Source organism: Lonchura striata, chromosome 2 (assembly GCF_046129695.1).
Source record: "Lonchura striata isolate bLonStr1 chromosome 2, bLonStr1.mat, whole genome shotgun sequence".
NCBI classification, from domain to species: Eukaryota; Metazoa; Chordata; class Aves; order Passeriformes; family Estrildidae; genus Lonchura; species Lonchura striata.
Window position 1 is genome coordinate 32,118,625 of NC_134604.1, and position 22,763 is coordinate 32,141,387.

Genomic DNA, 22,763 nt, shown 5'->3' on the forward strand with positions numbered 1-22,763 from the left:
CTGTGCCACGAGCAGGGACATGTCCCACATGGCCCATCCATCCTCTCCTTGAACACTCCCAGAGAGAGATCAGCCATGTTGTGAAGTGGTCAGGGCTGAAGCTGCAGGGAGGATGCTCTGGATCAGCCAGAAGGACAAACATCACAGCTAGCCTGGGAGGGATGATCTTGAAGGATCCAGCTGCCTCTCCTCACTCTCCTACAGAGTAGCTGCAGCCCCGTTATCTCTTCTGCTCCTCCCAAATTCGTCTCTCTGCATCGTTTGAAGTTCAATTGCTTTAATCATCCCAGAGGCTGCGGAAGCTGTTGAAGGCAGAGCATTTGCATGGAGACGTGCTGCATTTTATCTGCACTAAGGATGAGTTTTCTGAATGGATTTTCTGGTTCTTCAGCCTCTTAAATAAACACCTATGTTACCCATAATGTCCAAAAAAAAGGCTAATATTGCCATATCAAGCAATGCCCTGTTACTCTTCCATCCTAGTCCTTCCCTCTTTCCACCTCATAAAGGTACAGGCCTGCCTTTAGACCGTAATTCTTTTGCCCAGCTGGCAAGAAAACCAGTGTGAGTGTATTGATGTGGTGCAAGGCTCCCACTGGAGTCAGCGTGACTGGACTTAAAAGGAACAGGTCTAGCTGTTCAATTAGAAATGCTGAATAAATAATAAAAAGACGTTCTCAGTCCAAACCTGCAAAGATAGCATCCTCTCCCCTCCTCTTCTGGTGATCAGAATGGATGCTGAGAAGGGCACAGCATCTCTGTAACCTCGTGGGGTGTGTGGTTGGTGTTCAGCATGATGCTCAGGTGGGGTGACAGCCCTCCTGGGCTAGGCAGGGTCCATGTGCCTGGATGACCATCAGTGCAGGTGGCTCAATTCTGTTATATGTTAGTCTGCTCTTCCTAGGTTGTATTTTTCCAGTGCCTAAAAACCTGCTCTGTGTGAGCAGTGTCATGTGCTGGAGGAGGTCCCTGCCTTCTCCTGCACAAAGGTGTTTTTTTGGAAGCTGCATTGGCTGCTTAGTGAGCTTGGGAGTGCTTTGGCATTGCTGGCCCTGTGCTGCTCCTTACAATTATTAACCAGGGACAGGGTGTGCTGAGGCATGAGGGGTTAGTGAAGTCATGGCTGCCTTCAGGAACTTGGCATTGGGAAAGCTTATTAATTCACCTTTTGTTACCTGTCCTGCAACTCCTGGTGATCTCTAAGGGTTTTTAACCCTGCTGTGGCCTGGGAAACAAGCACACAATCAGTAATGCTGGGTGAGGCACCAAACAGCATGTGGAAGGTACCCAAAACTTCTGTGTTCTCCCCAGACCATGAGGGGGTTGGGGTGAGCTGGATCCTGAGTGCTGAATGTATTCAGCATGTCTCTGCTTTCCCTCAGCCAAGGCTGGCTGCCTGGTGGCACGTTACTGCCTTGCTTTTGGGTCTGCCTTTCTGCCACCACCTTTTGCTGTTGTTTCATTCTTCTCCCTGCTATTCCTGCATCCCTCCAGCCTCTTTCATTTTCTGATCCAGTGGGAGATGCTGCCACCAGCTTTGCTTTGAGCTTGCTACTCGTTCCTGTGTCAGGATGCCTTCAGACATGCATCCTTGTCCCATCTGATCTCAGAGTCTGTGCTGAGGGAAGGGCTGGTCTGGCTGGTGCCACAAGCCCGACTTGTGTGCCAAGCTCTGGCCAGGCAGAGCTCGAGCCAGCACAGGGTTATGAGAGCGTTCCCAGCGTGGGGCTGCCTTTTCTCCTGCAGCTCCAGCATCTGGCTGTGTTTGCAAAGGGTGACTCACTGCTGCAAGGAATGAGGAACTCCCCGGTCAAAGGCCTCTGTCCCAGTGTGAGTCATGCAAGCAGAACCGGAGCTCCTGGTCAGCACACCCCTGGCTCCTGAAGGAGGTGGGTATTCAAGGATGCCCAGACCATCCTGTTAACCCTGGCCTTCCCAGGAAGAAAATATCCCAGTCCTGCACATAGATACAGACCTATGTCTCTCCCTGTGCTGTCATCTTGCTGCTAAGCAATAGAAGAGTGATGTTCTGGTGGAAAAAAATCCAAAGGAAGTAAAACAAGCATGATAAAAGATCACTGTGCATTGCCGGAAACAGCCTCTAAATGTGACATCTTATCTCCAGTTGATTTTGTGCAGATGCTGGCAGCCAGATGTGTTTTGGTGATATGGAGTCACTTGCAGTAGCTTTCTTTCAGGATGTGTGACCCTGCCCTTTCCCTGGCCCTGGTGCAGATGCATTTTTTTAATGAAAGATTGCTCTTGATTCATACAACTGTAGTATGATTTGGCTGGGAAGTACTTTAAGGATGATCCAGTTCCAACCCCCTGCCATGGGTAGGGACACCCTCCACTAGACCAGGGTGCTCAGAGCCCCATCCAGCCTGGCCTTGAACACTTCCAGGGATTGGGCAGCCACAGCTTCTCTGGGCAACCTGTGCCCATGCCTCACCACCCTCACAGGGAAGAATTTCTTCCTGATACCAAATCTAAACGTACTCCCTTTCAGTTTGAAGCCATTCCAGATTGTCCTATCACTACATGCCCTTGTCAAAAGGACATTTTTTTTTAGTTTATTTTCAGTAATAGCCAGCTGTTAGACAGCAACTTCCTTTGCAGGTCTTGGAGTGCTTTGCAGAAGGGATCAAGATCTCTGCAGAGGAAGAGTGGTGCTTTTTCCTGCTTCATGGAGGAGGAGGATTCATCAGGGAGCATTTGCTCTACTTATATGTCTTGCAAAAAGCCAGAGGGTTTACTCACTTAGAACAAACAGCCCTTAGCCCCATCAGGATGTTTTTTGGGGCTAAATCCATCACCTGAATTTCTGAGGGGGAGCAGCTAGTCCCTGTGGTTGCTCATGCAAGATTAACCCTCAGGCTGAAAGGTGCCGTGTTAAGGTGTCCTGATTTGGATGCCATCTGTGCTGTAGGAAATCACTGATTAAAATCAGAGCTTGTATAAACATAATTAAGAATAATTTTTTTTTTATAATTATTATATAATTTTAACCTTTAGCTCTTAAATGAGAACAGAGATATGACCTGATGAAGAAAAGAGATAAAGGCCAGAAGGGGACATTCAATGCTCTGTTCTTCAACAGTTAGTTTCAGCAAGTAACCACTGTAAATGTTCAGTAATTTGCATTTTGGCTAAAGCAGCTGCTCTGTAAAGATATCCAACTGTGCTCAAAAACATCTGGACGTGAGCTACCTGTAACTTCCCGTGGGAATTAGCTTCCCTGGTTAACCACAGTTGATTTGAGAAGAAATGATGCCTTGTTTTCCAATTTCCATCAGTGCAGTTTCAGCTTCCCCTCCTTGTGGACCTTGCTCATGCAGGATGCTGCACTGTGCTGCTGGCTCTGGGCCATGCCATTTGGTGTCCAAAGCAAAACTACAGTGCATTCACAGCTGGGAGTGGCAAAGGGCTTTGGGAATGGCACAGGCACTGGCACAGGCTGCCCAGAGGAGCTGTGTGAGGAGGGTTGGAACTAGAGGATCTTGAAGGTCCCTTCCAACCCAAACCACTCTACAATTCTAAGAGGACTTGAGGCTTTTTTGGCATGGTTGGCATAGAGTTGTTGGCCGAGAGATGTGGAGTGCTTATCTTATGTTCAGTGTAAACATTGAGTGGCAATTCAGCTGCTTCTTCTTCTTCCCTGGGCCCTGGAGAAAACAGCGTGTAAAGCTCTCCTTGCATCAACAGGGTTTCCTCTGCTGAGCTGGACTTTTGTGTTGGTGGGTGAGATGATAGCCCTGGTGTTACCATATGCCTGTCAATAGAAACACCCAAGGAGACTGTAAAAAATTTAAATAACATATTTATAAAAAGCCTGCCTGCTGCTCTGAACACGGCACTACTGAGCCCCATAAGATTGCATCTGGTTGAGGGCTGGGCAACCACTTGCCTGGCTCCTGCTTTGTCTTCTCCTTGGCTGATCCTGTGCTTTTACAGTGTGATATCAAAGCCCTCTCCTGTTTAGTAGGAGCAGAGCTGAAGGGCAGCAGATCCTGTCCTTTAGAAAAAAAGTATTTTGTCTGACCTGGAGGCTTTGCTCCTGGCCAGGCTGCAGCCTTGCATAACACTGGCTTGGTGAGCCCATGCCAGCCACCTGAGAAGCCTCTGAGCTGGAAGGCAAGGAGAGGAAGATGTTTGGAGGGGAGGAGGGAAGAGCCTTTCAGCAAGTATTTGGTCCTGGCCGATGCAAACACTTTCAGTCCTTCTCCCTGTTGGAGCTCTTAGAGCCATGACTGTTACCAGCTGGCAGGAGCTGGAGCATCTGGATGATGCTGGAGGTGAAAAGGGGAGTCCACAACACCACTGAGTCATAAGTCTGGCTCAGTCTTCCAACAAAGTAGGTTTTTTTCTAACTCCTTCATGGCAGGTTGGGAGCAGACCACTGTTGATAAAAATTCATGCTAAGAGTGGTGAGTGCACATTCCCCTCGCCGCTCACAGGCAAACACATGCATATGCTAGTGTAGAGTTGTTAATTCAAATCAGGCATAAAAACACCCAGTTCTTACGCTCCTGGAGCATCTGAGCTTGGTCCAAGAAGGCAAAGAGTAATTAGACAGCCTTTGGGCATTTTAATGTGGCAGAGGTGAAGTTCAGTCTGGTAAGCATGAAATGCTGCAAATTAGAGAGTAATGAATTTTAACACTGCCCTAAGAACATTCCCTCTGCCCCTTCCTTTTAATTATTTTTCAAGGTGGTTTTTAAATTATTTGTTTGATTTTCTAAATGATCCTGAACAGTATGCCTTCCCCTTCTGCTTGGCATTTCCTTTGCAACTCAAATCCATCTACATGCTGTCATGTGAGAGTAGCCCTGCAGCGAGGACAGATGGCTAGCAAGGTGACAGTCACTGTAAGGTGGAATAGCAGGGCAAATTTCAGGCAAATCTGGGCATCAGAAAGGCTGGAACTCCTTGGCTGAGATCACTGCCATCCGTTCTCATAGGGATGGACATTGCACAGGGTGTCTTGTGAAAGTGTTGCAGGGATCACTGGAAAGCACAGCTCCAAGCTGCAGGGTGTAGCAGTAATTTTATGAATGAGCAGCCAAGTGCCAGCCCTTGGCCATGGTACAGGCTGCAGAGAAGCATCCAGCATCTCCTACATCAAACCCAAAACTCCTGCCTTTAACTTCAGTGTGGCTTTTAGAAAGGCACCAGACCTCCCTCCTCCCCTCCTTTCCAGGCTCCCTTCCTGATCTCTCTGGTTCTTTCTGCACAACCTCCCATAGAAATACCCTCTCGTGTCTCTCAGCCCACTTTATGCACCAGTCCAGGCAATTAATCTTGCATGTCAGCTAGCAGCGTCTTCCTCCTCTCTCAGCCTGTTGTGCTCCTGCAGAAGGCAGTTGCCAACCATCCTTTCCCAGCACTGCTGCTTTCCCCGCATCTCTCTGTGGCAATGAGTGCTATCACTGTGAAAGTCTTGGCCTCACTGTCACTCAAAAGCTGCTGTTCAGTGCCAGGATGTCCCCATGACCTCCCTGGATATACCTCCCTTATTTTTCACCCCTTCTTCTGCTGGAGATCTGAAGGCTAGTGCCTTCCCTGGCCCTTTTAGCAGGGTGGATTGGACTACTGGGTGCATTCCTGGACTGCTCAATGAGGCTGTCAGCCTTTCCACAAGGATCAAATTTGGTGTATTACTTGGGGGTTTATATCAGGCCATTTATTTTTAAGGCTTTTCTGAGGGCAGGTGATGCACTTGGGCCTCTTTGTAGCATCTGGGATTCTACAAAGCATCTGGTACTGATGGGGGGGAGAAAATCCCCACAAGCTGCTTTTGTAACTCCTCCTCAGTAGCACAGACCTGTGGAGCAGCCAGCAAGGGGATTATTTTGGGTTCACTTAAGCTCTGAGTGATGAGCACTTGTGCTGCTAATCAAGCTGATAAATGTTGTCAATTAAAAACCATGCTTTGCTCTTCAGCTTTCCATAAGTAAAGTGTTTTTGTCTTGCCCAGAGGAGAGAAGGCTGGCTGGGTGGGCAAGGCTCCTGGAGCATCAGAATGGGCATTAGTTTAGCTCTCAGACACCTACCTTCCTTCTGCTAATCCTAGTGGTTCATTAACAAGGGATGGGACACTGCTACTTAAACTGGTGGCAGCCATAAGTGATTATATAATCCTTGGGATTTTGGGTGTTTACAAATTAGCTGCTTCCAATTAGCCATTATTAATGGCTAATTTCAGTATCCCACCACGTGTTGTGATACCACAGCAAGCATATGGTTTCTGTATGTCTCACTGGGAGGGATGAGAGGTCAGCTTGCTGGATGCATCCGTTCACTGGATGGGGCACCCTTAGTTTTACCATTAGTTTTCACCCTTAGTTTTCTTTAGTTGGAGACTAAATCTGGGATTATGTCACCTAGGAATGTGCTTTAGTGGTGGACTTGGCAGTGCTGGGTTAACAAGTGGCGTAGGTGACCTTAGAGGTCCTTTCCAACCTGAATGATTCCATGCTTCCATGGTTATGTGGCACACACATTCCCATTTCTTTAGGAAACCACACTAGATATTTCCAGACTGAGGTCACTAATGGCCAGCTTTTGAAAAAGGACATCCCATTTTGGGGAGAGATAAGGATTGTATATGGCTGTTATAAATAAATACAGACAAACTTTACAGAAGGAGTTGTTTTGGAAGACGTCTGTGATTAGGTAGTGGGGAACTATGCAGAGCACCCCTTGTCCTTGTGCCTGAGCAAAGGGGTTGGTACCCACGGACCAAAAGGTAGGGGTGATAGAGCAGTGATGGAGAGGTGCTGATCTCTCTCTGAGGGGCATTTGAGCAATGGTTTCCTGCTTTTGTCTGGATTGCTAAATTCACATCTCTGCCCTGGAAGCAGAGACGCTTGTCAGGAAAGAGTAATTAATCCAGAAACATGTGGTGCTCTGCCAGGAGACCTTTTTTTTAATTAAAAACCAATCTGATAGAGTCTGCTGAGAAATTGGTGCCTCTTACAAAATCATGAAATGCACAGTTTTGTGAGTTGAGGCTTCGTGGTCCGGGTGCTCTGGGTACGGCTCAAGCCCCACAGCTCTGCACACCCATCTTGCAGGGGGTGTCTGGGTGTCTTCCTCCTTTGCCTCTGAGGGTTGTGTTTTTTACCCAAATGAGTTACAAATCTGTTGAGAAGTAGGGCACCAATTATTATCTACTGCTGTGCCTGGTTTGGTGTCATTTGGCCAGCATGGGGGGTAAATGAGAGTCCCAGCCCTGGGGGATCACCAAGGTACACTTGGGCTCAGAGGTGGTTGTCTTCAGCCACGATGTCTTGGTGCTGTCACTCAGATGCTGCAGGGGAGGATTGAGTGTCCCTGGGCAGAGTGTGCCCTGTCTCATTCCTGCTCTCCTGTCCTCCAGAGCCGGTGGGGAAGGATGTTTTCCTCAGTGAGGCCATACGAGAGCCAGCGCTACGCCTCTCTGAAGAAGGAGTGCCAGCGGCGGAAGCAGCTCTTCGAGGACCCGCTCTTCCCCGCCAACGATGACTCGCTCTTCTACAAGTCGAGGATTCAGGGCATCCAGTGGAAGAGACCCAAAGTAAGTGCACCCACCCCCTTGCCCCTCAACACTGCTTTCTACCATCTCTGCTATCAGGCGTTCCTAAAAATGCACGGTGCTGTTGCCCTGATTCTTAAGATTTTCTAAAGCCTTCTGAGTTTATGTTCTTGTAGAGAACTTTCTCACATAATTTGCTGTAAACAATCTATTGTTTTGCATTCCTCCATAGAAGCAGAAAAATTTAATGTACTAGTAGTTTCTCCAATGTCATTGGAGAGGTGGCACATTCACCCTCCAATTCACTGTCACCTTTAGAAAAGTATAAATGCTGGAGTCAGAAAATAAACTTCCTCTTTTTCCCCTTTGCAATAGCAGCAGCTCGCGTTGTGCTTTCACGTGTCCCATAGCAACACAGTGCACCCTTCACCAAGGCTGTCAAGACCCAGTTGACATCTCTCCCCAACAGCATTTACTTATGACCTGATACTATGAACATCTAGGGTGCCAGGAAGAACTGCTGCACTCAGGTCCAAGCTTTTCTGCACCCAGTGAGGTCCAAGAGCAAAGGAAGCTTTTCTGTGACTCAGTTTCCCTGTGCATAAACCAGAGAGATGGTTTGCAGCTGAGTTGGTGTTGTGTGCTCCTGTATAGCTGGTGGGTCCAGCAAGGCAGAGTGTTATCTCTGAATCACAGAATAATTTGAGTTGGAAGGAACGTTAAAGATCTAGTTCCAACCCTCCTGCCAAGGGCAGAGACACCTTCCACTAGAATATTCTTGGTGGTCCATTTGGAAAGGGAAAAGAAGATAAGCTTTGGGTAGGTGAGGTGGTTTTAGCATCTTTGGGGAAGAGGGTGGTGATACCCATCCTTCCTCTTCTCTGCAAAAACCATGTCCTCTGCCTCTCCTCCGTGCTGCTGTGTCTGTCATGAGGGCAAGTTGCAGGAGGCTGGGGATGAAATTGTCTGTCCCCAGTCTTGCCAGTCCCACTTCTGCTCTCCTCAGTGCCAGCCCAAAGGATCCACACCAGGACCTGAGGGCAATATGGGGAATTTGTATGTCTTGTTATGCCCGTCTGCTTGGAGTTAACCATGAGAGCAGTGCTCTGACTGCCGTGAAACACAAGGAGTCCCAGGTAGCAGTGATAATTGTGGCTGGGGAGTGGCAGTATCCCAGCATCTCACACACCTGGGTTTCCTTCCTTCCCTGTGGAGAGCAGCAGCCCTCTCTGCCCAGCCTGTGCTTTTCCACATGTGACTTGGTGGCATTTGAGTGTTGTAGGGTTCCTGAGCTGCCATCATTGTCTTCGCCCCTGCTGTCAGCCCAGAAAATCAGCTGGCTTTCCACAAGACAGTGCTGTGTCTGTCTGGGTGAGGCCAGTCTGGAGGGGGGTGCACAAAAGGCTCTGTGTGAAGGGAGAGATGGAGCTGAACTGACTCTTGTTGTGCAGCCAGAGGGGCTGAGCCCCCCAGCATCCCACTGGGCTCCTTGTGGGAGGAGGCTTCACTTCCCTCTGCTCTGCCTTTGTGTCTTCCACTCCAGCTCTGCCTGGATACCGGATTTGTGCAAAGCCCTGTGTGTGTTTTACTTTATTCCCCTTGTCTGCTGGAAGGAAAAGAGGCTTTGTGCACAGCTGCCTTCTGAAGACCATGGTTTGGTCTCATTGTGGGGGCCAACATGAACACACCTCACACATCCCATTTATACAGCAGACAGGTGATAGCTGAGACTTTCTAAACAACTTTCTCTGGGACTAAAAGGTGGGGATGTATTTGAGACCCCTAGCTGATTTGCAGTCAGGTCACACACATTACTTCAACCACATGTCTAAAGACAGAGGGTTGGATCCCTTTGTAGAGGGACAAAGATTGTTGTGTTCTGCTGAGCATCTCAGACCTTTTCTCCATCTGCTTTTCTGCCTTTCATCCCACTTGCAGCCCTTGGTGTTCAGGCAGATATTATCCTCTTGCTGCCTTGCTCTGTAGAGCACAAGGTCTTTCTAAGAAAGCTTTCTGAACCTCATCTGCAGGATGTCATGCTCACCTAGTCCAAACCCATCCCTGCTAAAGCACAGGGTGAATTCAAACTTTTTCCAGCCACCCAGCTCTGCAGTTTCATATGATCACAGAACTAGGTAGGAGGGGACCCTTAAAGAAATTAGCAGAGAATGTTGCACCAGGGCTCTTTCTGGCATGGGCTGTCAGTGGGAATGAAGGCTGGAAGTGGGTCCCATGTGCCAGCAATGAGACTTAACAAGACACAGAGGTGGTCCTTGTTTTGCTGCCTCTGCACCAGATAAAGGGAATTTTGCCAGCAGTTTGGGAACCAGAAGAAATGCATGCTGAGCAGTGGCAGACTCATAATGCCCCTGTCTGATAGGATTGTTTGATCAGACTTACTCAGCTGTCTTGACCACAAAATCACCATGAAAAAAAGAATTTGAGCTCACACCTGCCCTGTTTGCTGCTAAAGTTTCGAGAAACCTCTTTCTTAAAAGCATTTCTCTACGTTCTTTCTCTCAATTGTTCATTTCAGCAAAAGTAACTCAATTTCACATGGAGAACTGTAGGACTTCTTTGTGCCAGCATAAAATGCAAAATTACATTTTTAGTTGCTGGACCTGATTCTGCCTGAATTCATACTGGCTTTCTAAGGGAGAGAGTCCAGGAAAAATCCCAGCATCTTCTGCAAGAAAGAGTCACTATCAGCTTTTCCAAGTTAATGCAGGATTCAGTAGAGTCCAAAATGTCCATGAAGCTTAAATTAACTGATCTGTTTGTGTGCTATTGAATGGCATGATGAATTTATTAAACCACAGCATCTCGTTTCTATTACAACCAGCAAATCTTATCTTAGGCAATCACAGTTAAATCTCTTTCAGAAAAAAGCAAGTGGTGATACTCCCAGCTTTTGGCAGATGCTGTTTTGAGGATTTCCTTACCAAGAATTGGATTCCCCAGTCCCAGGGATACTGTTTACCGGGAAGGGGTGGCGTTTTATCTCTCAGGGCCACAGCCATGGGTTGTTCTGGCATGTTTCAGCTAAAACTGTGATTAAACATAAGAGCTCATTGTGTCTCTAGCTTTGCTGTGAGAACAGAGTAGGTGGAGAATGGAAATAAAAGCTGTCCACTATTAAAAACAACCACTTGCTTTCTCAGAAAAATTGCCACTTGTGATCTATGGAAAGAAATCAGACACAGGAGATAAATTGTGACCTGAGAAGCTGTAGCTGCCATATTTCCTGGAAGTGGTCAAGGCCAGGCTGGGGGGGCTTTGAGCAACGTGATCTAATGGAAGGTGTTCCTGGCCACAGCAGGGCAGTCAGAACTAGGTGATCTTGAAGGTCCTTCCCAATGAAAACCATTCTGTGATTTTTTCAGATAAAGCATTTCCATGTGAAAAGCATCCACAGTGAGCTCACTGGGTGCTGGGAATGCGCTTTGGCAGAGGCAGGATCTTATTTCTGTATACCTCCATGGGGCTAGTATGGATCTAAGCAGTCTGTCCTTCATGTGTGCATCTCTACATTCCCAACTTCTTCCAGCATCCTCTCTGTTCCTCCATGCACTCCCAAAGCTTGAGGCTGCTTTGGCAAAAAAAACCCAACAAAACCCCCAATCTCTGCAGTGCTTTCCCTTTTGTTTGAGGTTTTTCTGGGCACAGGGGAAGAGGAGAGGATGAGGAACAGCTCTGGTCCGTTCCCTGGTCAGGCTGTTTTGCTTCAACTTCCTCCTGCATCCGGCACTGCAGCCTTTCCTGGAATGGGCTCAGCTGTATTATTTCCAGCAGGGTGTCCTCCCTCCCTCCCTGCTTTCCTTGGCCTCCAGCCTTGCTCTGGATGCCAGATCTTTGCAGAGGGAGCAGCTGTTTGAGCCCTCTAATCGTGTTTTGGCTCCGGTGGTTGTTTGCTGGATGCCTTCATGATGCGGCCGGGCGAAGCCAGAAAGCCAATTACTGGAGTGCTTCGGAGGGAGGGAAACCACAGCATCAGCCAGAGCAGGGAAGGGGGTCCTGAAGAGCCCTGTTTAGTGAATCCACTTAAAAACAAAGCTGGCTGCTCGTTGCCTAGCCAAAACAGATTTTGGAGATCACTCAGGCAGCATCAGCAGCTCCTTTTGGCAGCAGCACTCGGCTGTTGCATTAGAAATTAAATAGAACTTCTGAGCTTAGCCCAAATCCCAACACCTTGCTTGAAACTTCTTTCTCTTGTGCTCTGTATGCTGCCATGCAAAGGAGAGGGAAATCTGTATCCAGACAAGTAGTACCACTTCCAGTGGGAATCTCAGCCTGATCCTCAAGCTCTGAGTTTTGCCCTCCCGTTTTGGGACAGGAGTGCTGGCCGTGCACCTTGGAAGGGAGAGGTCTGGTCTGCACATTGGGTGAGCTGGTCTGGATGCCTGGCAGGTGGGTAAATAAGAAGGAGTGGCACAAAGATGAGTAGAAGGGGATGGATGAGGTGCAGGATGGATGGCAAAAATAAGGGGAGATTTGGGGCATCTGCTGTGCCTGTTGATCCCCTATGGAAAAAACTATGATGGTGCAAGGTAGAAGCAACTCATCTACCCTGTGGGGAAAGAAGAGATTAATCTCTTCTAATAATCACTGCCCCAAGCTCTCTTATTGAGTGCTTCCAGTGATGCCATGGGATTGCTACAGGCTTTGATCAGGATCTGTATTCTCTGCACCAAGAGGGCCACTTGGTTCAGGTTCAGCCCACCATGACCTGCTGCTGGGATGGGTCACCAGCCAGGACAAATTTTGGCATCACTTCACCTGTGGGAAACAATTGAAGCCTGGTGGATGTGGCATCCACAGCTTCTCAGGACAACCTGGTCTAGTGTCTCATCACCCTCACAGGGAAGAATTTCTTCCTAATATCTAATCTAAATCTGCCCTATCTCACCTTAAAGCCATTCTCCTTTGTCCTGTCATGCGCGATACCTTATGTCCATTGTCTTCTGGACTGGATGCTGTTGTCTTTGGAGGAGACAACGTTTCCCTCCACGCCTGTTTCTCAGTACTTTTATCTCTCTCCTGTATTTAATTGCAAGCATTGAATTATCTCTGCAGGAATTAACTGTCAGGGGAGATTGTCACTGATTAAAGAGCATAAAGGTAGATTCTTGCAAAATGGTAATATTATTTTGTCTGGATGAGGGCAATGTCATTTGGAGGGGAAGGCCTGAGAGAGTAGTTGTGGAGGAAGAGAGACAGGCCAGGTGTTTTAGGAAAAATTATGTAAGCAGATCTTCGGGCACTAGGACCATGGCATTTTCAGGCCTACTGTGGCACTGGGGAGAGATGCTCTCAGTCACAGCACTGAGATTTTTTCCCAGACAGACAAGAGATTTCCTGTTTTAGCAACCAAGAAAATAGGAATTTTTTTGTAGCCATTTCCTGCCTTCCTGGTGTATATCTACTGTGACTTGTGTATAGGGCTTTTGTCCATGCACAGAATTATAGAATGGTTTGGGTTGGAAGGGATCCTAGAGATCCTCTAGTTCCTTGGGCAGGGACACCTTCCACTAGACCAGGGTACTCAGAGCCCCATCCAGCTTGGTCTTCAACACTTCCCGAGATGGGGCATCCACAGCTTCTTAGGAGAACCTGGTCCAGTGTCTCACCACCCTCACAGGGAAGAATTTCTTCCTAATACCTAATCTTAATCTACCCTATTTCACCTTAAAGTCATTCTCCCTTGTCCTGTCATGCAGGATGCACTATGTCTGTTGTCGTCTGGACTGGATGCTGTTGTCTTTGGAGGAGGAACCACAGGATGGGAGAGCATCTCTTAGCTCCACTCCTCTTTACATTATTAAGCACTTAGCTCTTTTCTCTTGCTGAGTGAGGATTATACAGTCAATCCCTTGGGGGTTTCCTGGAAGGGGAAAGGAGTCAATGAACTAATTCACTAAAAGCAGGACCAACACTTCCCTGCCCACAAGTTTCTGCATTAAAAGATCTTTCCCCCAGCGTGTAGTGCAGGCTGGGGATTGGCAAAAACACAAGAATGAAGATCATGGGGAGGACAGAGGTTAGGTTCTTGCAGTTCTTTGCTCTCCAAAGCCCACCAAGAGTTTATCAGGGAGGCACTTACCCTGTCAATGGCGATTGGGTGCAAAAACCTTCTGGAGTCCCACTTGGAGTTGTTTCTTCCAGAAAGACTAAAATACTAACTTCTGTGCTCCAGAGGTGTCTTTACTCAGCTTTTTGCAATGTCTTGGCCTGTCACTCTCAGTTTTGGTCTCTCCCAAAGAAAGCTTGGGGTCAGTGTTGGCGCCGGGGCTCCTCTGTGCTTTAGCTGGATTGTCCAAGGGATCATCTCCTCTGAACAGAGTCAACAGACTCTGCCTGGGGTCCATCACAGGGGTTAAAATCCTTCCAGACCTTTGCATTTCTTGTCTTAAGAATTTATGAGCCACTTGCCTGTTAATTTATCTGCCGTTTTCAGTAAAACTGGAGCTGATTGCCAGTCTGGCTGTTCCTTGCCAGGAAAGGATTTGGTCATCATTTAATGCAATCTCTGAATTGACCTTGTTTTTACATTTTTTAGCCATTCAGAGGCTACCCCATCCCTCAAGGATGAACAAGAGATTCATTGTTATTATTTGTACTTATTTTAAAAGGTCTCTACTCCCATTAGATGGGATGCTGACCCTGGCTGCATTCCAGCAGGTCTCTCGCCAGATCCTCCCAGGGCCACGGCCTCATAGTGCCAGTAAAGCACACTTTCCCCTTTAGCCACAGTCAGCACTGGAGTTGATAAGCTGCTTGGCACTAGTGCAGCCTTTGATAAGAAATTTCCAGCCAGTCTGCTCTGTCCTCAGCATCAGAAGGACATGGCCTTAAAAGCAAAAGCGACAGTAAAATCCCTGGATTAGATTCACTGCATGCTTCTTTGTGCTTCTTAGTGCAGCTGCCTGTTGGTGACAAGAAATGATTGTGTTGGTAATGAGGAAGAGAACAATTGCAGAGGTGTGGCAGAAAGGAGTCCTGAGCATCCACTGCCTCTGAGCTCCATGGCAGGGAATGTGCAAATCCTCACTCCCAGACTGGGCTCTGGGATCCTGGAGGGGCACACTCGACCTGCAGAGCAGCTACAGAGCTGCTTCTCACAGAAACACAGAGTGGTTTGGTTTCAAGATCACCTAGTTCCAATCTCCCTGCCACGGGAGAGACACCTTCCACTAGATCTGAAAGGAAACTTCCCTGTGCAGCCATCCAGGAGCCACTCTGGCAGTCACACTCCCACCACCTGAGCTGGGACCAAAACCCCTTTGTAGCGGGCAGCTCCTGGGAAACAGCGGCTGCTCCACTTGAGCCCTTACCCTCACTCAGAGCAGGTTTCCTTACTGTGACCCCAGCTTTCCCAGAACACAGTCTCAGAGGTCTGGATCATTAAAATTATTTCATCTTGACTCAGTGATAGAAAAATGGCCTGAGCTGGAGGGACTGAGAGGAGGGACCCTGAACCTAGGAAACCTTAGGATTTCATCCTCTCACAATCCGAGCATGGGAAAGCCTGGAGAGTCTCCTAGTGTCTCCTAGGTCACATGGATGGGACACAGGTTCCCTTTGTTCCATGGTCAGCAGTTCACAGCCTCTTGTCTTAGGCTTGGGCTCCCTCTTCCCAGAGGTCAAACTGCAGCTGCTCACCAAGATACTTACAGTGAATGTGTTCCCCACCACTCAAAGCCCTATCCAACCTGTCCATCCACAGCTTGTCTGGGAAACCTGTGCCTCACCATCCTCACAGGAAATAATTTATTTCTATTATCTAACTTAAACCTGATTTTATTCAGTTTAAAGCCATTCAAGCAATTCCTCCTTATCCTGTTACTTCACACACTTGTCAAAAGTCCGTCTCCAGCTCTCTTAGAGCTTCTTTTGGCACTGGAAGGAGCTCCAAGGTCTCTTTGGATCCTTCTTGTTACAGACTGTACAACTCCAACCCTCTCATAGTAGAGCTGCTTCAGCCCTCAGAGTAGCTCTGTGTTCTCCTCTGGATTTGTTCCAGCAAGCAAGGTCCATGTCCTCCTTGTGGTGGGGTTCCCAGAGCTGGATGCACGCTCTGAATCAGTCAAGGCTTTTAATCTTGGTGCAAGCTGGGAGTTTCTGCACTGCCTGTGAGCTCTAATCTTTGAGCCTCAGAGAGGATGGGATTTTGGGGTGATTAGCCTGTGTTAAGGGCAGGTGTTCCTGCTGGAGCAAGACTTGATCAGGCATGGTGCTGCCTCTTGCAGGAGGAAAATCAAATACAAGTAGTGTGAGTGTTTAACTGTGTGAGTGTGTGAGAGTGGAAATGTAAAACAATGCTTCTTCGATGTTTCTGAATCTTTGTGAAGAAACCACTGCTCAGTGATACATTCCTCCCAGTCCCCGTCCACGAAGGAAAAGGATGAAGAAACCATCTTAATGGTTTCATGGATGGTTAAATTTTGACTGTGGTCTGATACAAATGCCACTGACAGAGTTAGATAGGAATTAATGTCCCTTCTCCCAGTTAGAAGAAGCTCATGACTCCACATCTCTAGAGGGCAGTTTTCTCATAAAACAGGATTCTGTTTGTAAAGCTACACCCAGTGTAAGAATAACCAGAATAGGCGTGGGCTGGAAGCAGTTTCTTTAAATGGATTAAACTCATGATAACTTCATTTTTCATCCTCTTTGCATAGTCAGGGATTAATTTAGACTGTGGTGAGGTCAAGTCCTGTTTTTGAATGGAGGTGCTATGAATGGGATACAATCACAAGCCAAAGGGTACTTCCTTTCCCTGGGAGAAGGAAATGTAGAGAGTATGGCTCAAGGGGGTGTGGGAGGTGTCCCCACAGAAAAGCAGTTTGGAGATTTTGATCTGAGATACACACAATGGAGTGTGGAGGTAGTTTTCCTTTGCAGCTTCCAGTTCTTCTTTTCCTATCAATAACTTGACTCTTAAGTTAATTAAAAGCAAACAAACAATACCAACAGAAAACCCCTGCACAATTCAGATTTCTAAATCCTGTTTTAGAAGACTTTCACTGGGACACAGGATTTGGGATTCAGGCAGGGCAGCTGCCGAATTTTGTTGCTTGCAGCATGGCCACTTCAGCTTGCTGCAGGATTTCACATTAACTCTGTGATGAATGGCTGGGTTTGGACAATTCCTCTGAAACACTGTAGTTTTTCAGGACTTACTTGGATAGGCTGCTCCCTTTCCACCAGCATGGCCCCACCTCTGCATCCTCCAGGATGGGACTGATGGCTCAAAAGTTGTGCAAGATGTGGAGCATCCTCAGGACTCCTGCCTGTGGTTTGTGGTCCCTCACTTGTATCTGCATGACCACGATCCTCCAGATCAGGGGCTTGATGCTTATAGTTTCAAGCCAAAGCAGTTCCTCTGTTTGAGGTGAAACCTCACAACTAAAGGTGCTGGAGCAACTGAGAACATGGTGTGCCATGTGAGAGGACAGGCTTTGCAGTGTGGGTGTATTTTAAACTCACAATACTGCCAAACCAGGGTTGATTCACCCTGCAAGTCCTTCCCAGGGGAAGGTGGTCAAAGGAGATGTGTAGGAGAGCTCAAGACTGGGATATGCTGGAGGATGGGGAACTTGGGTGAAGGTGGCCAGCAGCACTGTGCTGAGTCAGAGAGGGGTATCTGTCAGAGGGTGTTAAACAGCCTTGGGAGCTTATTTTTTTCCCCTTCCTCACATGTCATCTCACTGCTCTGAGCATCCCATCCCCCCGTTTGTCAGTGAGCCATGTGAAGATTTTCCTGCTTTGGCAGTGACTTCTGCAGACCTCAGGGCTCTTGGTATCCAGGGAGTATTTTTCTTTAGTGGCATTGCCACCAGACAAAAGCACTGGAGAGATGGCCTGGAGAGGGCTGTGTCTGGATGTGTGGTGATGCTAAAAGCCAGTCTGTGCCAGCCTCTGCATCAGTCTTGGCTGGGTAGAAACTGAAGTAGTCCTGGGTGGAGTAATGTTGAGTCTTCCCAAGAGTACATCCCTGGAAAGGGCATGAGGGAGGAATGACAGATCTGGGATCTCTGTACTTGTGTTATTGTCCTTCCAATCCCTCTCCATCTGCTCCTGGGGAAGTGCAGTACTCTCACAGCCTCTTGTGTCTCCCCACCTCTCATTGCTTTATCCTTTTTGGGGTGCCTTTGTACTTTGGATACCTGGAAGATAAAACTGCAGAGTAACCTGTCAAGGTCCTGCAAACTGACCTTTAGATCTTGTTTGCCTCTGTCCCTGCTCTTCCTGGTGCCAAAACAAACTTCCCCCTCTCTTCCTAGTGCCAGAATAAACACCATTGCATGATGCTGTGGTACACAAACTGAGTCAAGGAATTTGTGGGGAGCCTGTGTTTTTGGATGCCTCCCTTCACAAACAAGTCCTGTTTGCTGTGGGTGGAGTGTCCAGTGCCCTCTGCATGGTGAGGGAGCTGATAACAATACAAAGGTGTGCACGCTGAGATACTGTGAGTGGATTAGCATTAGGGATGCCTGACTGAGGCAATACAAACCCCCACAAACAGTTCTGTAGGGTGTAGATACTCTCAGCCAAGCCTACCCTCCTTCCAGGTGCGTGAAGCTGATCTGCCAAGTATATATGCTTTTAGTAGAGCCTGTAGTGACAGGACAAAGGATAATGGTTTTAAATTTAAAAATAATGGATTTAAAGTAGATATAACAACACCATTTTTTTTTATAGTGAGGCTGGTGAGACACTGTCACAGGTTGCCCAGAGAAGCTGTGGCTGCCACATCCCTGAAAGTGTTCAAGGCCAGGTTAGATGGGTTTTGAGGACCCTGGTCTAGTGGAAGGTGCCCCTGCCTATGGCAGGGGGTTGGAGAGAGATGATCTTTAAGGTCCCTTCCAACCCAAACCACTCCATGATTCTATAATCCTATATTAATCAATCTGAAAGTGTAGACCGCTGGTATTCTAAATTCACCCCATTTCCCTTTCCTTTGTCACCCTGGTGCAAATTTTATTAAGTCCACTTTTTGCAAAATCATATCCCAGTTGCAGATACCTGCAGCAGGGCAACACAGGGACCTTTGTGTCTGCTGTGTCACTGCTGCTTGCCATGCTTGGGGGCCTCTTGTCTGTGTGAGTGACATTTAACACAACATCCTTTCAGTTCCCAGTTCCTCAGAAGGGAGGGAGGGAATGCAGCCATGCTAATAGATTATTTTGCTGATTTTGCAAGTCTGAGTGAAGGCATTGTTCTGAAGCAGCCAGGCTCTGCAATGAAATTAGACTAGTCTGTTCCTTACAAAATCTTGTTAGCAAAAAATGGTCCTGGCATGCAGCAGATGTTGTATCTCCCATGGTTATTCCTCCTCCTGCCATTGCTTTTTCTCTCCACACATCTGGTTGGACATGATCTAGATCCCCAGTGAATCTGAATCTCAGAAACCTGCACCAGGAAACATTTATGGTAAAACAGTCACCAATTCTAAAGCAAATTAGAGAGTGATTTTCTCGTTACAACCCTGTGTGGAATTGGACTGGCTGGAGAAGGTGAGGAATGTATTTTCTGCTTTAAATGTATTTGGAAGAAAATTGTGTGCCTTTTGAAAAAGTATCCCAAAAGGGAGAGCAGAGGGAAAGACTACATGCTTTTGGGTAGGAGCAAGAGTACAAGATAATTGCTCTGATAAGGTCTTTTTTTTTTTTTTTTTTTTTTTTTTTTTTTTTTTTTTTCCCTTAATGAACTTGAAAAACCCAAAACGAGAGGGAGCAAATTGGCAAATTGTCCCAATCTAGGCTTTCATAAGTCAGATCTCTGCAATCAGCCTCTCATTGACAGGGACCTGCTCTGGCTCTGATTTCCACCTCTGTCCCACATCCATTGGAGGAGGGAGGATATGAATCACCAGAACTTTAAATCACAGCTTTGGCCTCTCTGTGTTATCAGTCTGAATCTTTCCATAGAACCATCCACACAGGCTTTCTCTAAATTTGGTTTGGTTGCCTGGAGCTCAGCAGGCATTTCAGTGGACAATTTTAAGGAGGGCAGATAATCTCTGATGATGCTTAGGATCCTTGTAATAACCATCTCCAGAAGTGTTCAAAGAACATAAGGGTGTGGCACTTGGCAACATGATCTAGTGGTGAACATGGAAATGTTGGATTAATGGTTGGACTTGGTGATTTTAAGGACTTTACCGGCCTTGATGATTCGGTGATTCTTGGAATCCTCCAAGACAGGTTTTTCTTAGGGGTAAAGAGACATGGATGATTCCCTTGATTCCCTTGACCAACGTAGAGTTAAGAACCACACGTTAAAACCATAGCTACCCTGCAGCCATAGCTTTTGGCTTCCCTTCCCTGTTCCTTCCTGTTCTCCATCTGTGTCCAGACTAGGAGCAGCCAGAACCCAGGATCTGGCTGTGATAAATGAAGGACAGGATGGAGTTCCTGTCTGCTGAAGCCTCAAGTAGCAAGATGCAGTTTGAGCTGGTTCTGTGGTGGCTGAAGCCTGAACCCAGAAGGCTCCAGGGTGTGTGTGGGTGTTGGTGTGCCGCCCTCCTCTCTCAAGATCACGGTGCTGGAAGGGTGACGTGGTGTTTGCTGCCTGGATAAATGTTATTGCTCACCTGGATTCTGTCTGTTGCATGGAAGTGGGGTAGAAAACCAAGGTCATGATCTTCTCTGGTCTGGGAATCTCTGCTTCTCTCCTCCCTTTGCACATGCAAATCCCAGGCCCTGTAATTCCATCTGGCTGCAGAACAGGCTCCTTATCGCTTCCAGCACTTATCACAGGAAAAGAAACACTAAATGTTCCAAAGCTTTTCTTGGCTTTTTGACCTAGTTCCCACTGGTATCTTGTTTATCAGTCACCTCTGTACTGTGGGCATGGTGCTCCATGGCTCCGAGTGTGCTTTGTATCACACTGTGCCCCACTGTGCTCCATGCAATCCTGGGGCACTGCAGTCTGGCTGAAGCAGTGCCTTGGTCCTTGTCTTCCATCTCACTACAGCCAGAATACAGGGAATATCATCCCAGTGGCTTGAGACCACACATTCTAGATCAGATACAAAAAGTATGAGTGGAAACTCAGCATCTTCCATAGGGACTGAAGAATCCAAGTAATTTAATATTGCTAACCTCCAGTCTAAGGAATACAGCAAACCTTCCCAGGGGGTTTTGCTGGGGAGACTGACCCATGGATGAGACTCATCCTGATAGAATCACTTTCATGGCATTAGAACAAGGAGGCAATGCTACCTTCCCTTTTCTAATATCTTTTGGATATTAGAAAACATTTCATCACTGAAGGGTGTTCAAGCATTGGAACAGACTGCACAGGGAAGCAGTGGAATCACCATCTTAGAAATATTCAAGAAAAGTACAGATGTGGTAATGAGAGACATGGTTGAGTGGTGGACTTGGCAGTGCTGGGTTAATGGCTGGATTCCATGATCTTAGAGGTCTTCTTAATGATTCTGTGATTCTTCACTCTGGAGAAGGCTCAGGGGAATCTTAACAATATCCATAAATATAAGATAGCTGGGAATGAAGGAGACAGAGCCAGACTTCTCACTGGTGCCCAGTGACAGTACAAGACACAGTGCAAACTGAAAATCAGGAAATTCCATTTAAGTATAAGAAAAGATTTTTTCCTGTGTGAGTGGTCCAAAAACTGGCACAGGCTTCCCAGAGAGGTTGCAAAGTCTCCATTCCTGGAGATATTCAAAACCTGACTGAACACAGTCCTGAGCAACCTGCTGTAGCTGATTAGAGGTTGTGGAGTGGATGATACCCAGAAATTCCTTATAACCACATTGATTTGGTGATTCTGTGCTTAGGATCACTGGGAGTCCACTGGGACCAGGCTCAGTGCCAGGGCTTGAGTGTGGTGTGTTGGGCTCCTGCAGGGAAGTGTGGTAGCCCTGCTCTGCACACCAGAGCTCTGAGCAACCTGATCCAGTTAACAATGTCCCCACTTATTTCAGGGACTTGGACTAGATGGCCTTTAAAAGATTCCTTCCAACCCAAACCATTTTGTGTCTCTTGTGTTTCTCATGATTTTGTGTTCTCACCTGTCTGTGTAATACCAAGCGACTCCTTTATTGTGATCTGCAGATCCCCCCAAGGGCAGAAGGGCAGCCGTGGTCCTCAGATGGGATAAAGAAAGAGCAGGATCACAAGGAGCTGATGTCACAGACATCCCCAGCACCAGACACATCCCCAGTGCTGGGTGCTTCCCGGTGCTGTGACCCAGGAGCTGAACCTGCTCCCCTCCATCCCTGTATCGCTCAGCGGTGCCAGGCACAGGCAGCTCCTGCCTTTGCTGGTGGCAGCTTGCCTCCCCCTAGCGCTCTTCCCAACAGCCTGCAACGCCAGATTTAGGGCTTTTGTCCTTTTCCTTGGCTCTGATCCTGGCCAGTGTCAGGGTAATTTCGAGGTATTTGGTGCTGGCTGGGCTAGGTGGGAATAGCAGGACGTGCTTATGTTTTTCCTCCCTGTGATGAGTCCCTAGGCAACCTAATCGAGTGGGTGAGGTCTCTGATAGAGTGCAGGGTTTGGAATTAGATGATCTTTAGAGTCTCTTCCAACCCAAACCCTTCCATGAATCTATGGATAGAGGTAATACAAGACTTTATAGGCAAAGTCGAGGTGGGGGGCACATATTATTCTGGGTACTGCCAGCCTGAAAAATGGGGAGGTGTGGGGGAAGAAGAATAATCTGCTTTTCCTTTTTCCTCTTGAAATTAAATGTAATAACAAAGGGGGAAAAGGTTCTTTGAGCTCTTTGTCCTATCTGCTCCCAGCTTCCAGCTGGATGCGAACTTACAAACTGGACTGAGCAGGGAAAAAAACATTTTTAAAAAAGCACTCTGTCACCTGAAGCTTGCTCAACACCCTCTGTTATTTAAGTGCTTTCTTGGCCAGGCTCTAAGTGGGAGTGGGAAGCAGGGAGGGCAGCCTGGCAGGAGTCAGGCAGAGAAAAGCTGATGGTCTTGGTGCATGGTTGGATGAGCTTGCCTCCCAGATGCCTCCTACCCAAGTTTCTCCATTCACAGTGTCTGTGCACAATCCACCATCCTGGTTTTGATGGCAGAATGAGTATTTAATCCTTCCGCCAGCTACAAAGCTTTTGGCTCACCGTTTTTTGGGCTTTTTAATCTGTTGTGCTAGGATCTGCTGTGCTACACTTCTTGTAAAACAGTCACAGAGTAAAGGCGACTTAGAAGGACTGTAATGGTGTGAAACTATACCATTATCAACAGGGATAATTATAACAA

The 22,763-nt window shown here is 47.4% G+C and overlaps 1 protein-coding gene across 1 annotated transcript in view; it reads left to right on the forward strand.

Annotated features, from left to right (window-relative positions):
* Positions 1 to 22,763, forward strand: part of CAPN5 (calpain 5) — a 51,719-nt gene that overhangs the window by 8,114 nt on the left and 20,842 nt on the right. Inside the window, exon 2 of the mRNA XM_077781290.1 lies at positions 7,382 to 7,558. Coding sequence (XP_077637416.1) covers positions 7,397 to 7,558 — 162 coding nt within the window. The 5' untranslated portion in view covers positions 7,382 to 7,396. The remainder of the gene's footprint in view (positions 1 to 7,381; positions 7,559 to 22,763) is intronic.